Source organism: Sceloporus occidentalis, unplaced genomic scaffold, assembly GCF_023333645.1.
Source record: "Sceloporus occidentalis isolate IW3139 unplaced genomic scaffold, rSceOcc1.0.p SCAF_57, whole genome shotgun sequence".
NCBI classification, from domain to species: domain Eukaryota; kingdom Metazoa; phylum Chordata; class Lepidosauria; order Squamata; family Phrynosomatidae; genus Sceloporus; species Sceloporus occidentalis.
In genome coordinates, this window is record NW_028317037.1 from 2,434,385 (window position 1) to 2,452,576 (window position 18,192).

Here is an 18,192-nt window from a genome sequence, read left to right on the forward strand (position 1 = left end):
GCATGCTTTCAGAGAGAGAAAAGTAATCATCTCTTTAACCTCTAACATAGTATCCCAAGATGTAGCTGATAATAGCATATAATTATATCACCCCATTTCTTCTTAATGTGGTCTAAGACTTTGCACCAGTCCTTAGGAACAGTCTCCTAGGAGCCTTCTTTAATCCTACAGGAGAGTTTATCCATTTGCATCATTTCATATCAGTAAACAGACCATCTTCTAGAACTTATACTTCAAATGGAGAACTGAACCGACAGAAGAGAAGTGGATTGCAAGAGAGGACTAAGCTTTATAAATCAATGGTGGCGGAAGTCTTTTAATGTGGAAGATGAGAATGTTAGAAGAAGTAGTTGATAGATTAGCAAGGTGTGTAGAAGATGTAGATTCAGAGGCAGATTCGTAAAGAGACGAGAGAAGAGTAAGTAAGTGAAGAAGGTTAGAGTATGGATGAACAAGGAGGAAGAGACACGGAAAGTGTGATTAGTTGGATGAGTGAGATAAGAAAGATAAAAGGAGCGAGGAGCTGATCTGAAGAAGGAATGAGATGGGAGAAGCCAAAGAACTGACGACTGAACCTCTGAGGATAAAAGGCTACATACAAATATTGGTACATTATATACCTTGTCAATGTAACTGTCGGTTGTTTTTTAGAAAGACGTATGTATGTATGTTTTATTTTAAACTCAATAAACTTTATTTAAAAGAAGAAGAAAGGAATCGCGTGTGATAACACAAAACGTTGTCGCCTGAATTCGCATCATTGGACCCGCAGTGGCTTCGGATCTGAGCTGCATAGAGCTGCAGAAACCTCAGTGTGATAAACACAGTCTTTGAGATTTCACAGGGCTCTGTGGTTTTGGGAACAAGAAGCTAATTATCATAATTGTTGTTAATGATGATGATGATGATGATATCCCATTCTCTCTCATAAAGGGACACAACTGAAATTACAAGTTTAAGACAATAAACTCTCTTTTCCTGGCATTTGCACCCATTGCTCCGTCTCCCAGTCTCCTCCGCTGGGAGGAGGGAGAGTGTGGAATTCTGGGAAAGGCTGGCGGTTGGCTTGGAGCCTGAATAAGGTTCTAGAAGGCTGGTGGCTTTGACCGTTGGCTGCTTAGGAAGAAGAAGGGCTCCTTCTGGGTTTCCTTGGTAGTAAAGGGAAGGTGGGGGCCTCGAGATGGCGATGGGGGACCCCCAAATTTGGTTCCTCTGTGAGAAGTATGGCTGAGGGGGAAGAGCCCCCATTTTGGAGCCAAGGGTGGGGGTCTGGAGGGTCTTCTGTATGGAGGCAGCCTTTGGGGGCTGGAAGCAAGGAAGCCCCCCTCCTCCATCCCTCTTCTCCGGCTGCCAGGCCTCCTCTCCTCTCTTGGGAGTCTCTGTGGGGCCATGAGATTTTGGAGAGGGATCCAAGAGAATCAAAGGGAGGCTCTTAAATCCCTCCACTTGCAAGATACAAGGTGTTGGTTGTAACCTTAAAGCCCTACATGGCTTGGGTCCAGACTACTTGCAGGATTGCCTTCTTCCACACAATCCTCTCTGCACTGGAAAAAGTCTCCTAAAGCCTAAGAAGACTAGATTGGCTACAACAACCCAGAGGACCTTTTCTTCTGCCATTCCTAGGCTTTGGAATGACCTGCTGGAAGAGATCCATCACATCACCACCTTAGAAGCCTTTAAAAAGGCTGTTAAGGTGGATCTCTTTCAGCAGGCCTTTCCAGATTAGACTTTTCACTGTCACTGACACTGTTATTGATACCAATACCCCGGCTACCCTGCATAGATAGAAGTTCTCCCCTCAGCCTCTCCACCCTAATGTTAGACCATTTTATCTTTCTCTTATCTGTATTGTAATTTATCTTACTTAGAGCCCATAGAGACAGGCCAAAAGAAAGCTCCTTTGGATCACTTTGGAGGTATGCTATTTAAATGATGCATGTGTCCTAAGAGGCCAGAAGCCATGACAAAGCAATGCTACAGTCCTAAGGACTGGGGTACAGCTTTGGTGCAGCTTCTGGCCTCTTAAGATGCATGTGTCTCTGAACAGCATTCCTCCAAAGTGACCCAAAGCAGCTTTATTTTGGCCTTTCTGTTCAGGCCCATAATTTACTTCTATAATTGGGACTGGGGTGCGGGAGGGAGGGTTAGGGTTTGGCTATTATTTTAAATGTATATTGTATTTTATTACTTTTTCTTGTAACCCACCTTCATTCCTTCGGGAAAAGGCGGGATCTAAATATATCATCATCATCATCATCATCATCATCATCATCATCATCATCATCATCTTCACCCAGAGTTAGAGGGCATAAGAGTGGAGTGGAGTCATCACTGTTGTATATAATGATGCAGAAATGCATCAGTCAGCAGCCTTCAAAGGAGATAGAAGGAGATGACATTGTAGATTCTTTTCTGTGTATTAAGTGAACTTTGGATAGAGTAGAAGAATGTAAATTGAGTAACAAGATAGAAGTGTAGTAGTAAAGTAAATATGAAATAGAGAAAGAAAGGAAAGTTATGGTACATGGTAAAGTATAGAATAAATTAGGAAGCTGAAATATAATCTTCTTTCCTATTCTTCTAGAAGTGAGAAAGAAAGGGAGAAAGAAGATTGATTTGGTAAAAAGAGAGTTAGGTATGTAGTTGAAGGTATGTGTAAGTGTAGAAGGGAGAGGATAGAGTTGGGTAGAGTGGAATGATGAGAAAGAGAATGGTACAGTTATGAAGGAGAGAGAGAGAAAGGAGGAGAGAGGAGGAAAGAATGAGAAAGAAGGTAGTAGAAAGGTAGGATGACATGCAGTTTAAAGAACAGAGGAGGTAGGAAGGAGAAAGATGTGGATGGAAGAAGTAGATGCTAATAATAAGAACAAAAAAAGAACAAGTGTGATGCATGTTTGAATTGTAATTTTATTGATTGTATGGTTGTTTATTCTGAAAATAAAAAGAATTTGAACATTATTTACAGTTTGACCTCAGTATCTGCTGAGATTTGGTTTCAGGTCCCCACTTAGTAACCAAAATCCGTGGATGTTAAGTCCTATTACAAACAATGGGGTTGTAGTATGATGTGCCTTTCACAAAATGGCAAAATCAAGGTTGCCTTTTTGGGGATATATTGAGATGCAGAATCTGTGGATCCTGAGAGCTGACTGTGAAAGGTTAAAAAGCAGTTGAAATCATCCTATTAAGAGAAATGTAACCCACGTAACTGGACTCATGGAGAAGTGGTCAGATGGAACCAAGGAGAATGTGTTTCTTTGGTTGGTTTCCCTGGAAAGAATTGGGAATCTTGTCCAAGGTGGGAGTTGAGTCAGTTGAGGCTGAGAGAAGGAGGAGAGACCTCAGGAGAAGAGCATTTCTCTGGGTTAGTTTGCCTGTTTCCTATTTTATTTTAGTGTTTTGAGTACTGTCTTCCTTACAGGGGAACCTACTCCTGCTTTGTGAAGGCATCACAAGTTAGACTGGTTGATCTCACCTGAAAGCATCCATACAAATGCCAGCATTGTGAGAAATGTTTTTCGTCGAAATCATACCTAGTGATACATCAGAGAGTTCACACTGGAGCGAAGCCATACAAATGCCAGCATTGTGGGAAATGTTTTTCTCAGAAGGCACACCTAGAGATACATCAGAGAGTCCACACTGGAGCGAAGCCATACAAATGCCAGCATTGTGGGAAATGTTTTTCTCAGGAGGCACACCTAGAGATACATCAGAGAGTCCACACAGGAGAGAAGCCATACAAGTGCCAGCATTGTGGGAAATGTTTTTCTCAGGAGGCACACCTAGTGATACATCAGAGAGTCCACACAGGAGAGAAGCCATACAAGTGCCAGCATTGTGGGAAATGTTTTTCTCAGGAGGCACACCTAGAGATACATCAGAGAGTCCACACAGGAGAGAAGCCATACAAATGCCAGCATTGTGGGAAATGTTTTTCTCAGGAGGCACACCTAGTGATACATCAGAGAGTCCACACTGGAGAGAAGCCATACAAGTGCCAGCATTGTGGGAAATGTTTTTCTCAGGAGGCACACCTAGTGATACATCAGAGAGTCCACACAGGAGAGAAGCCATACAAATGCCAGCATTGTGGGAAATGTTTTTCTTCAAAGTCAAACCTAGTGAAACATCAGAGAGTTCACACAGGAGAGAAGCCATTCAAATGCCAGCATTGTGGGAAATGTTTTTCTTGGAAGTCTGACCTAGTGAAACATCAGAGAGTCCACACAGGAGAGAAGCCATACAAATGCCAGCATTGTGGGAAAGGTTTTTCTCAGAAGTCAGATCTAGTGAAACATCAGAGAGTCCACACAGGAGAGAAGCCTTACAAATGCCAGCATTGTGGGAAAGGTTTTTCTTCAAAGTCACACCTAGTGACACATCAGAGAGTCCACACAGGAGAGAAGCCATACAAATGCCAGCGTTGTGCGAAAGGTTTTTCTCAGAAGTCAAACCTAGTGAAACATCAGAGAGTCCACAGAGGAGAGAAGCCACACAAATCCTAACATTATATTTGTCAATAACGAATACAACAAATATATTTTCAATCCAGCAGTGCAAAGAAAAGGCCCTTGTGATCTTATTTGTAAAAGTTGTCTGTCAATATGTCTCTATGTTTTCAATTTGGGATTTTGTTAAGTTTAGGTTTTAATTGCCAATAGTATAGATAATTGCTTTGGGTTGTCAATTTGGCTGGGGATTGTGGGTTGTGGTATAGGTTAGGTAGATGGGAGGTTGGGATTTGTTGTAGCTGGTTAGAATAGTTATGGGAATTATAACTTTGCAATGTGTGGGATTTTGGCTTAAGAAAGTTGGAGGCCGGCATTAAGAGAAAGGGCTAGTTTTTGGGAATGGCAAAGGGGTCTTGTTACCTGTGGGGCAGAGACTGTGGGAATTGGAGGTGGGGGCTAGGTTTGGAAGAGGGTCATGTTTTTGGTTTTAGGGGTTTTAATGTATTGTTTGGATTGGAGTGGTCAGTTCTGGCTTAAACACTGAATTTCTATGTGTTCTCAATAAAGTTCTTTACTGTTTCAACACACTGGACTTTGATGCACAGAATTTCTGAATTTGCCCAAAACTGACCCTTTCTTCTCTCCTCAGTTCTCAACTCCATTCCCAGCCATAAGAACAGCACAGACACACAGACACAAACATACAGGATACACAGAGAGAGCTATATTTCCAAAGCAGAGCCTTCCTTTCCTGCCTGTCCCTCCTGAGTCCAGCTCTGCACCTTGGCCTCCATCGCGGTCTCCTCAAAGGAATAAAGGAGGGAAGGAAGGGGAGGCCACTGAACCCCGGCGCATACCTTCTTTCCCAGAAAGGCCGCGAGCGGAATAAGCAGCAGCATCTAGGACCTGGCAATCCCTGCGCATGCTGAGGAGGGGCCTTTGGGACTATATGCGCCTGCACAGTCTCAGCCCCAGAAGCCATTGCTGCCCTCACAGTCTGTTCTTAGGGAGGGAGGGAAGTGGGGAGAGCCCTTGTTCATTCAGAGGAATGGCTGAGGGGAGAAGCCCCTCTTCGCCCCCCAAAGAAAGGCAGGGGTCCTGCAAGGCCTCCTATCTCTCTTTCCTTCCCTGCCCCCTCCTTGGGGGATTCCTTGGGTCCCGGGTACTAGGGGAGTTGTTATGATAAATGAAGGCCGGTGGGACTCTTGGAGAGAGGCATGGCCATGGAGGGGAGGGGGATCCAAAGGGAAAAAGGTCTTTGAGGAGCCCCCTCCCTCGTGGAAAGTGGGGCCGAGGAGAACCCCTCTCTTCTGATGCATATGGGGAAGAGTTTTGTGCCAAATAGAAAGCATCGCACAGGATAGGATTCAATGGCATTTTCCTTGGGGGAGGGGGCTCTGGGGGGGGGAGAGAAGAGCCAAAATCCTCTTGGCCAAAGCCAAGAGGAGGGAGACGGAGGGACCGCAAAACTCTGGCAATCCCCTGTAAACCTGGGAACTAGGCTTAGAGACCCACAGGATCCAGATTGGGCACCCCCTCACATACTTACCTTTTCCTTCACAACAACCCTGCAGAGGAGGACCAACAGAGAGACCCACAGCCCCAGAAACACCCCCCCCCCCAGTTCTGGGAGCATACTGAAAGGGCTTTTGACCCCCTTGAAGAGAAGTTATTATTATTATTATTCTACTTTTTCCTCAATGGAATCAAAGATGATTACAGTAATAAAATAACATTCAATTTAAGAAATACAATTAAAATTCCAAACCCCCAACCCTTCTCCCAATTATAAAAACATTAATCAACCTTTAAAAATCCTATTAAACAGCAAGAAAATTTAAAACTTTCATAACACAATACAGTAAAAAAGTTTTATTCGGGCGAGAAATGGGTTATTTTCTGAAGGAGAGGTGGGAGGGCAGGAACGATATACATCAATAGCAATTTCCATGACACTAACGATGGCAAGGGTAAGGGTCAGGAGGAGGGGGAGGCAAGTCAATAGATCTCATCTAGTCTGGAAAGAGATCCGTCTTAGTAGCCTTCCTAAAGGCTTCCAAGGTGTTAATAGGACGGATCTCATCCGGAGGTCGTTCCAGAGTGAACCAACACCTTGTATCTTGTCCAGAAACTAATGGGCAGCCAGTGAAGGGATTTAAGAACCGGTGTAATGTAGACAGTTCTAGAAGAGCCCATAACCAACCTGGCTGCCATATTCTGTATCAATTGAAGTTTCTGAACTTGGCACAAGGATAGCTCCATGTAGAGTGCGTTAACAGAAGTTGAGCACATGTACTACTGTTTCAAGGTCTCCCTGCTCCCCGCCCCATGTCTCCAGAAGATCTCACCTAACAGCTTCATGTAAATGTTGAATAGCATTGGGGACAGAATCACGCTTTGAGGGATGCCCGACTTGAGCTCCCTCTTGGACGAAGAACTGTCCCTAAGTGACAGGAATCTGCCCGAGATGTACGACCTGAACCACTGGAAAGCAGTGCCCCAATTCCCAACTCTCCCATATGTTCCAGAAGGATACTGTGGTCAATGGTATTGAAGGCTGCTGAGAGTCACACTTCCCCTTTTCAAAGAGCTGTCGATGCTCAAACCGAGATTGCCGACTAATGTGACCATGGCTGTCTCAACTCTGTAACCCATCCTAAATCCAGTTTGAAATGGATGTAGAAAAATCCATTTCTTCCAAGACTGCTTGGAGTTGAATGGCGACTTCCCTCTCAATTGCCTTGCCTAAGAATATTAAGATCCAAACTGGCCTGTAATTGTTTCTGTCCAGAGGGTCAAGGGGAAGGCTTTTTTAGAAGTGGTTTAACCACCGCCTCTTTGAGGCAAGATGAAATACAGCCTTCCCTGAAAGATGCATTAGTTCTGTTTTTAGCAGCATCTTGATAGTATCTCCCCCTGGAGGGCCAGCCAAGACGGGAAAGGATCGAGAGAGCAAGTCCTCTTTATCATACTCCCAAGGAGCTTCTCCACATCCTCTGTACTAATGACTCAAATTGATCCAGAATAACAGTATGGGTGGAGGCTCTGGATACCTCTCCTGTTGCCTCTGTCGTAAGGCCGGCATCCAAATCGGCTCTCATCTGAGAGATTTTGTCTGCGAAGTAGTTATTAAAAGCATCACAACAGGCTTTTGTAGGTTCTGATAAAGAGTTCAGGGTTCTGGAAGCTATATATTAAATGGGACAGTGTTGAAAGATATGTAGTTTGGCAAATGGGTGATATAACCCAAGAAAAAGGTTTAGTTCACAGAGACTGGAAGAATCTTAAAGTAAAAGTTGAAAGAATAGATATGTAAATGCAGAACATGTTCACGTCTATAAACTTCGCTGTCAAACATACTGGTGGCGACCAGATGACAGACAAGCGTTGGTGGGACCCCAAAAGCCATCAACCAACTGGAAAAGGAGATTCAACAGAGGGAAAAAGACCAAAGATTGTGATGAACTATCTAGAGAACGGGATGATTTTGGTAAGGGACACTTTACGGTCTACAGAAGAAGATGTAAAGATTGCTGAACGCACTCAAGGAATGTGGTGCAGTGAAACAGGAGGAAGCAAAGACTTTTTACTAGATGAGGTGTTAAGTCCACAGCCGGTAAAAAGAAACACGTGGTCAGTTACAAGGACTGATCCAGAGAAGACTCCTAAAAAGGACAAGGATATAATTGAGTTGATAGACTGGAAAACCAATATATTGTAGTTTGCCATTAGTATAATGGAAGATGAAATGTTTTCAAAACCATACTGGGAACGGGGCAAAGTAGTTGGAGAGGATGATCCATCAGTCTTTAATCCAATAAGAGAAAAGGGTTAAAAGATTAAATATGTTTGATAAAAACATTTAAATGGAACATATAAAGATCTAAAGTTGGGAAAAAAGGTTATTTAAGTGTTATTAAAATATTAAAACCCAACAAGTGATAAGGGATATGGATATAATATGCTAAACTTACAAGAAAATGATGGTAAGTTGTTATAACAGGTAGAACTGATATTAGACCTATGTTTAAAAGGGGAACATACAGGAAAATACCAAAGATATTTAAGTTGGTAATGGTTACTGATAAAACAGGTATATGAAATATATCACATGTGTCACCTGATGTGTGTATAATGTTATATATAATGGGTAAGTATAATTGATAACTGGGAATTCCTTGGACCATAGAACCGTTTGGTTCTGTGTCTCAATGAACCTATTAAAGGGGGGAGGCGTGTGACGAACTGACTTACAAACCAGCCAATCAGAAGCCAGAGAGTCTAAGCCAATCAGGTGCTGGCTGAGGAGTTTGAAGATTCCGCTTGGCAGTTGGGTGGCGTCAGTTAGGGTTTGCAATCCTGAGGGATGAAGCGGGAGTTCAGTGGGAGATAGTCATAGAGAGGATGGGAACAGAAGAGTCCAAGAGAGGAGTGGGTTCCCATAGTTCCTGAGGGATGGTTACTTAAGGAACTGCTTTGTCCAGAGAGGGACAGGATTAGTTCTGGAGAGTCTAGAGAAGAGAGACTCAGTGGAACCAGACTCAGGAAGAGGGCTTTGGGTTACATCATTTCTTGAGTGATAGTATAGCCTGCGTGGCAGAGTTGTTGTTGTTGTTGTTGTTGTTATTATTATTATTATTACTATAGAGTTAAAACCAGACCTGTATCTATGTAACAAAAGAAGACATAGTAACAACTCCATCTCAAAGATACCTTTGCCTATTCTGTTTTAAAAATAAACTTATATCCTTGTTTAATCAGCTGCTTGGTCTGTGTTTTAAAATCCATCCACACGACTGTCCTTCAAACACCCAAAGAGTTGTCGGGTCAAAATAGAAGAGAGGATTGTGAATCGTTACATCATCTATTAGAGATTTAAATCTGGATCTAGGTCTTTTCCTGTCCAGATGGATTTCTGCAGGTCCTTCTGCTGTTCTAAAAATGGTTTGTCATTAAGAAGGATAGGCATAGTCTGAAGTGAAAATAGTAATTTAGGCCCTACGTTCATTTTAACTGCCCTGATCCTTCCCAAGAGGGACAGGTTGAGTTTAGCCCATCTATTGGGATCTTGGTTGATATCACCCCATATTTTCTCGTAGTTGTTTTTAAAGAGGTCTCGGTTTTTAGAGGTGAACTCAACACCTAGATATTTGACCTTTTTTCTACTTTAAAGCCAGTCTCCTCTTGTAGATTTTCCTGATCATTCTTTTGTTAAATTCATTGGTAAAATGTTTGTCTTATCCTTGTTAATCCAGAAACCTGAGTGCTGTCCATATTCCTTTAATTTATAAAGTAGGGGATTAACACTTTCTATTGGGTCAGATAAGTATATCACCACGTCGTCCGCGTATAGTTTAAGTCTGTACTCTTCCTGTTTTATTTTCAGGCCTTTGGTCTCCTTATCTTCTTTAATGCTAGGACTCAGAGTCTCTAAAGTGGCCATAAATAACAAAGGTGAGAGGGGTATCTCTCATTACAGGTAACGCCTTCGCTTTTTCCCCATCAATAATAAGCCTCGCTGTTTGTTTTCTATAGATTGCATCTATCTGGCTGATAAAGTTATCTCCTAAAACCATTTTTCTTAAGGTTTCCAGCATGAAGGTCCAATTAATTTCATCAAACGCCTTTTTGGCATTAAGAAAAATTGTAGCTGCTTTTTAATCTATTTTCTACTCATAGATTTCTCTAATATCTAGTAAATTCCTCGTGTTGTTTCTAAGGTGCCTTTTTTGGAGGAAGCCCATTTGGTCTCCGTTTAAGATATTTTGTAGGGTTTTAAAAAATCTTTCTGCTAAGACCATTGCAAAGATTTTATAATCGTTGTTAAGGAGAGAAATCCTTAACAGCTCCTTACTTTCTTTAGGAATCAGTGCAATATCAGCTCTCTTCCAAGAGTCAGGCGTTCTTCTTTGTGAGAGTCTATTCATGATTTCTACTAGGGGTTTAATTAGCTCTTTCTGTAAGCTCTTGTAATATATTGCGATTAGGCCATCCATCCCTGGTGCTTTGGATGCCTTGGTTTTACTGATTGCTTCTAGCACCTCAGTAGCCATTATTGGTTTATTAAGTTCGATTCTCTGTTCTTCATCAATCTCTACTACGTCTTTTCTGTCCAAAGATTCTTGTATCCTCTCCTGGGAAATATGTCCTTCTTTGTATAGATTTGTGAAATATTTATATAAACATTCTTTCATATGTTTTTGGTTGGAATAAATCTTGTCCTCTTCTTTAACCCTTGAAAAGATTTGTTTCTCCTTTCCCTTTTTCAGTTTCCTTGCTAACCATTTGCCAGGTTTATTAGCATTCTCAAAGTGTTTCTCTTTGATGTATCTTGACTATTTCTCCTGGTCTTCAATTAGCCACGTGGATATTTCCTTTTGAATCTTCTTAATCTGTTGTTGAATCATTTTGTTTTGGGGTTTTTCTTAAAGTAATCGTTCCTTATCCTTTAACTTTTCCCGTAGTTCTTTCCAATTCTTTTCTCTATTTGTTTTCCTTTCGTAAGATTGTTTCAAAGAGAAACCCCTCATTGCCGCTTTGCTTGTGTCCCAGACGATCTCTGGGCTGACTTCCCCATTCAGATTTTATTCAAAGAAGGATTTAAGTGGGTTTTTTTCTTTATCTAGAAGTTTTCTGTCTTTTTAAAAAAGTCTCATCTAGTCTCCATATCAGTTCCTTAGGTTTATTCTTCAAAGACAATAAAATTGGATTGTGACCCGATAGGATTTTTGGTAGGGTTTCTACTGCTTCCACCATTTTGCTAATAGTCGGGGAAGTCAAGAACATATCTATTCTCAGCCAGGATTGATGGGTGTTTGAAAAGAACGTGAATCCTTAGACAGACCATAGTTGATTCTCCAGTATCTTCTAATATGAAGGCTTATTTTAATTCAAAGAAAGGTTTTGGCAGTTTCCCTTGCTTTGAGTATATTTTGTTGTCTGCTTTTCTATCTATCTGGGGACCTATCACTCCTTTCCAATCTCCCATCATTAAGGGCCTATCGCTCATACGGTCTGGCATTTGTCTTTTCCATTTTCCAAACAACGGGCCTTTATTGTCTAAGGGTACATAAATTCCCACCATTAGGATCCTTTGGTCTTGTAAAGTAACTTCTCCACCAACCAAGTATCCATTGGGGTCTGAGAATACCTCTTTAGATTCTCATTTATCCTTTACATAAATCACTACACCTTTTTTCCTCTTTTTTGAGGCTGCTATGTATTCTTTCCCCAATTTGGCGTTTTTCAGCAATCTTATATCCTCTTTCTTTATATGGGTTTCCTGAAGGCAAATTACATCAAGTCTCTGTTTCCCTTAATAATGGAAAAGTTTACCTCGTTCTTGGGGTCTGTTAATTCCTTTAACATTCAATGATAGGATGTCTGCCTTTTCCCGTTTCATCGTCACATTCTCCATCTATATCGACCTCTCTTGTGTTTGGATCTGGTTTCCCAAGCAATTCTCCTTCTTCTGTTTCTTCTTCTAAGCTCTCTTCCTCCTTATCCTCTTCTCCTTTCCCCGGGTTTTTTCTTTCTTCTTTCTGACTGCCCCCTTTATTAAGTTCTTTTTCATTCTCATGTAGAACATTTCTTTCTTTTTGTACCATTGATTTGGTATCTTTTTTGCTTGAATTTAAAATATAGGCCCTGAGTTAGTTCCCATTTGTAGTAGATTGCATTGCTGCGCAAAACCTTAGTCAGTGGTCCATATTCCTTCCTCTTCCTTAACAGTTTCCCAGAGATAGCTTTAAACAATAAAATTTCATTTTCTTCCATTTTGAATCTTGTATGAAAGTGTTGTTGAAGAATTGCTTCTTTCATTTGAGTCCTAACAAAATAAATGACGATATCTCTGGGCAGTCTCTTCTGTTTTGCAACCCAGGAGCTTACTCTAAACATCTTGTCCACCTCAAGAAGAAAGGTTTCATTATCTAGGTCCATAAATTCAGCCAAGGCCGGTATTATCCTTTTATATAGATCTTCTTCTATTTGGGAAGACCTCTTATTCTAAGACATTGCTTCCTAAATCTTTGCTCTAATTTAATTCTTTCTGCTGTATCTTCAGTATGTTCTTCTGTTAATCTCTCTATCTATTTTCCCAATTTTTAATATTCTTCCTCCAGGAATGTCACTCTTTCCCTGGTTTGTGTTAATTCTGATGTTATCTTTTCCAGAGAGTATTCATGTTAAGCAACAGGGTGGACATTAAGCCAACAGAATCCCCAGACTTTCCCTAGTCTTTAAGCTGAGGCAAATACATTTGATGTGGTCCATCTTATGGATAGGTATCCTGGCCAAAGCAAGATTGTATGCATGGACCAAAGGGACGTCCCCTTACCTGCTCACTGACGGAGAACCCGACTGGTAAGGCCTGAGCCCAGGAGGCTGAGCTATCATCACCAAGCCAGGTCTCCGTGAAACAAGCCAGGTCAGCCTCTTGGTCCAGTAGGAGATCATAGACTATGTGCGTTTTATTTTTGACTGACCTGGCATTACAGAAGAGCAGGGAAAGGGTCTGTGGTTGGTTTGGTATGCTCTCCAGCCCTTTTGGGATAGCAGGGTGAATGGAAGGGGAGAGAGATATCTGTCAGGGTCCTAATTGCAGCCCCTCTTGCAACACAAAAGGCAGTAATTTGAAAAAGGAACAGCTTGTAATGAAGAAGATACATGCAACAGAAGTGACTTTTATGTCAGGAATGAAAGAGAGTATAAACTTATCACTTTTATATCCATATCAATTAACTCCACTCCATTAACCAATAAAGCTGATTAATTGGATAGCCCTTTCCCGCACAGCGTTCTCCCACCCTTTTCTGCTCAGTGTCCTCCCATCTGGGATTCTGGCAGCTTTTCTAAAAACAATTAAGCTCTCATGTGCCTTATCTCAACCACTGCATCTGTGGCCTTGGACCACAGAACTCAGCCACACAACAGTTTTAATTAACATTATGGCTTAACGATGTGTGTGTGTGTGTGTGTGTGTATAATGAAATCTCATCCATCCCAATCTAATATGATACCATATGAAAATATAATAAGCATAAATCCATAACAACATAATACAATATAAAAATACCAATAATTCTCTATGTTCCCCCTCCTTTTACAGAGACCAGTCTTTTAAACTCAAGCCTCTGTTGGGATGATTCCCACACATTCCAATCCTAGCAAACAATCACATTCTTTAGTCATGATCTCCTTACCTCTTTCTAGTATCTTTTATTAAAGCACATATTAAGTCATATTATTTTAACCCACCATAAATCCTGTCTATCTTGACTCTAATTTAAACCTAAACCTATAACACTTATGGCATGAATCCCTAAATGCATGAATGAAGGGATTCATGACATATTGTGACTTCAGGCTGGTGCTCCATACCTGAATGGGACTGGCCCATTGTGATCTCAGACCAATGCTCCTTGTCTGCTGCCATGAGATGGAACCATTGTGAATTTAGGCTAATGCTGATTACCTGAAGGATTGAGATGTGACCATTTTGACTTCAGTCTGATGCTCCTTGGATGAAGGATTGAGACAGTACTATTGTGACTTCAGACTGGTGCTGTATACCTGAAGGATTGAGACTGGCCCTTTGCAACCTCAGGCTCATGCTTCTTGCCTGAAAGATTGAGATGGGAGAATTGTCACTTCAGACTGGTGCTGTATACCTGAAGGATTGGGACTGGCCCATTGCATGTCAGAAACAGGGTATAAGGGTTCTGTCATAAAGGGTAAAATATTAGAGTTTGATTATTAGAGTTAAAGTAGGAGTTATAGTTGTAGTTCATAGTAGGTAATGTAGAGTGATGGGTCATAGAAAGCATGTAGTGGGAAATGTTACAAAGACAGATGGAGTGGCTTTTAGATGAAGGAGGGCGTTTGGAGAGGGGCTGGGGCTGCAGTTGGAGACTGGTTATCAAGGAGGAGTGAAGCTGGCTTGGGAACACTTCTCTTCAAGGTAAGGCTGTCTGGGAGAAGGGAAGGGAAGTAAGACAACCTTGGTATCTATGTAACCTCCCCTTGTGTTGCTTTAGCTTGGGAATTGGGGGCTGGCTTAGGGAAGGGTTGAGCAAGTTTCTTTGGACCCCAGACTTGTCTTGGGAACACCGCTCTTCAAGGTGAGGCTGTCTGGGAGAAGGAAGGAATCTCAGGAAGAGTTAAAAGTTGAAGGAATTGGTTTCAATTGTTTTGAATATTGACAAATTCAAGAGAGAACATGATGTGATTTAAAAGAATGGGGACGGATTAAAAAAATCTGAATGAGAAGAAATATTAGAAATTAGAGAAAACAAAAAGGTATGATGGGCAAAATTTATAAAGTATTATTATTGTGGGACATGAGGCAAGAAACAGTGAAAGAAGTAATGCTCAGTTGGGCAAAGGACACAGGAGACGCGACTGATTACGATAAATGGGAAAGCATATGGAAGAAAGATATCAAATTTACATTGGCACAAAGTTTGAGAGAAAACTGGTTGAAAATGTACTTGAGATGGAATCTAACCCCAATAAAAATAGCCAAAATGTATAAGAAAAGGAAGAATTTATGTTGGAAATGTGAAAAAACATCAGGCTCCTATTTTCATTGTTGGTGGAAATGCGGAAAAGCGAAAGAATACTGGAGGCAGAGAATAGATGCAATAAATACGATACTAGAAATTACACCAGAAGAAACCCCAGGATGAATGTTATTAAGGATGTTGGAGGAGAATACAGATAAGAAGCATGGGAGGATATGGATGTCTATGTGAGCTAGCGCCAGGGTTTATACGCGAGGAAATGAGAGACAAAAGGAATACCAAAAACAGAAGGATGGATTAACTCTCTCTATGATTTATTGCAGATGGACAAACTATCACTCATATTGAGAGAAAATTCGGGAGAAAGTATATCAGAAGAGTGGGGGAAAGTATTAGGTTTCATTAGGAAGAAATGGGGAAATGATTTGATTATCTATTGACGATCCTTCTTGTTGCACTTTAATTTACTAACTATGTTATTCTACTGTGTATTTTTAATTTCATGATATAGGAAAATAATGTGTATTTTTGTTAGAGGGAGAAAGAGATAAACTAAGGAAGCAGTATAGAAACAAACAAACAAATAACAAAAAAGCGATATAGCTTATTATAGAATCTCGACGATGACTAATATAGCGAAAGAAAAAGAAGACTGGAAAACCTAGTGGTTATTATCTGTGTCAAAGATATCCGTATCAGATACAATATAGTAGTTGGAACATTTGGAAAGTATAGTATTGTTAAGACATTGAAGGAGGAGGGTATAAGCGAGAGAACAAGGTATAAGAGAGTATTTAGTTGGTTCATTCTCACAAAGTGGAGGAAGTCATAGATAAGTAGTAATGTGTGTGTTATGAATGTAAGAGTAGAGAGAAAGTGTTAGTGTTTAAGAAGAAAGGGGCAAAAGGCAAAGTAAGTGACTGAGTTACAAACAAGAATACGACAAGAAGAATCAAGGAAAGCAAAGGTTCAGGTTAAAGAATGAGAGATTACAGAAGAAAGAAAGAGAAAGAAGAGGGTCAAGATAGAGTGAGAGAAATTTATAAAAACCAGTCAGCTTGTCTAAAAATTAATAGAGAACTAACAAAAGAATTTAATATAAGAAGAGGAAGGAGACAAGGATGTCCGCTCTTGCCATTATTATTCATAACTGTATTGGAATTTTTGTTAAATAAGATTAGAAATAATTCAAGGATAAAAGGACTTAAAATAAAGGGAGAAGAAACAAAGGTGAGAGCCTTTGCGGACGACCTAGTTGTGATTCTTGAAGACCCAATAAATAATACCGAACATTTAATGTGTGAAATAAATTGGTTCGGAAGATTTAAGATCAACAAGGGAAAATCTATGATAATACCAAAAAAATTGAATAAGCAAGAAAAAGAATTATTGAAACAAAAAACGGGATGTCAAGTCACAAATAAAGTAAAATATTTAGGAGTCTGGTTATCCAATAACAACATGAATCTTTTTGATAATAATTATAAAACAATGTGGAATAAGATATGTAAATAATTGTATAGATGGTCAAACCTAAATTTATCTTTCCCTGGCAGAATAAATGCAATAGAAATGGCCACACTCCCTAAGTTTCTATTCCTTTTTATGAATTTACCAATTATTATAACCCCAAGAATCATAGATCAATGGAATAAAGAACTTAAACAAATTATTTGGAAAGGGGGTAAAGCAAGAATTAAGTGGAACAATTTAAAAGAGAAGAAAGAAGGAGGAGGATGTGCCATGCCAGATATAAACATCTTTAGATGGGCATGTAAGATGATATGGCTACAGGAGTGGATTAAATTAAATGATAAAACAACATTAAATGTGGAAAGACCAGACATACGATTTGGGTGGTACACGTTCCTATGGTGCAATAAAGCTTTGGTGAATAGAGACTTCAATAACAACCCAATTCGAAGAGCACTGCTGGAAACATGGAAATTGGTAAAAGCAAAATTTTTATTACAAAATACTGGGTTGGGGATCAAGACAGGAGGCTTTCGCTATTTGATGGGACTCAAAAAAAGATTGGTTAAGATATAATGATATAATAAAAATAAATGAAAAACAAGAAATTTGTATGAAATCTAGGGAGGAATTGATTCTGGATAAAAATAAATAAATTGGTATAGTTACTATCAAATGAAATATAGATTTAATGAGGACATGAAGACAGTGGGAATTGAGATACAACAACAGAATTTGACGAATTAATAACGAAAGAAAAATATTAAAAAAATAGATAAATATTATAAATTATTCAGAGATAGAGAGTGAGAAAAAGAACCAATAAAGCAATACATGATAGACTGGGCAAAGGATACTGGACATGAAATCCCATTAGAAGCATGGGAGAAAGCTTGGGGGAAACCAAACTCTTTCACCAAATGTCAGGATTTAAGGGAAACATTTTTAATAATCAGCAATAGGTGGTATCATACGCCGGCCAGAATGAAAAAGATGTTTAAAATAGAAACAGATAGGTGCTGGAACTGCCAAAAAAGAAAAAGGAATGATGATCCACATCTGGTGGAAATGTGAAAAAGTAAAAGGGTTTTGGGAAGATATACACAGAATAATACAGCAAATTTATGGTATAAAATACAAGAAAAGACCGGAATTGTACCTTCTGAATATGACACATTTCATGAAGGCAGAGATGAGAACAAGCGATGGTGAATTATACTATACATGATAACACTGGCCAGGATATTGATAGCAAAATACTGGAAATCAAAGGAGAAGTTACAGGTAGATGAGTGGCTGTTAAAACTTAATGAGATTAGAGAGTTGGATAGACTTTCATGTACTCTGAAGGATAAGAAGAGAGACAGAATAGAAAAGGATTGGATGCAGATAGTGACGTATTGGGAGAAAAGATGGGCTGTGGATAAAAACCTGGTCTGATATTATGCATAAATATGAGCAAAATAAAATATGTGAAGAGAGCAGGAGAAGAAATATTTTTCAAGGAAATCAAAGTTATAAGGATTATTGGATAAAATTAGGAGAATACGTATGGACATACAACCCTTTGTATATGAAAACAAAGGGGGAAATGTGATAATTCAATGGGGGGATTGTATAACTTCATTGCAAGAAACAAAAAGAAGTGTGATAGGCAACACAGATAAGCTCTTTTAAAGCAGGAAGTGAAGAAAAAGACAAAGAAGATCAAATGTCTTCTGTGTTATTGAAGTTTGCATTCA

At 40.0% G+C, this 18,192-nt stretch overlaps 1 protein-coding gene across 1 annotated transcript; it reads left to right on the top strand.

Moving 5' to 3' along the window:
• Window positions 1–447: 447 nt before the first annotated feature.
• LOC149287697 (uncharacterized) lies at window positions 448–4,508 on the top strand. Its single transcript, XM_089492556.1, has 2 exons — window positions 448–474; window positions 3,483–4,508. The coding sequence occupies exons 1-2, from the start codon at window positions 448–450 to the stop codon at window positions 4,506–4,508; spliced, it is 1,053 nt and encodes a 350-aa protein (XP_089348682.1).
• The last annotated feature ends 13,684 nt before the right edge of the window (window positions 4,509–18,192 follow it).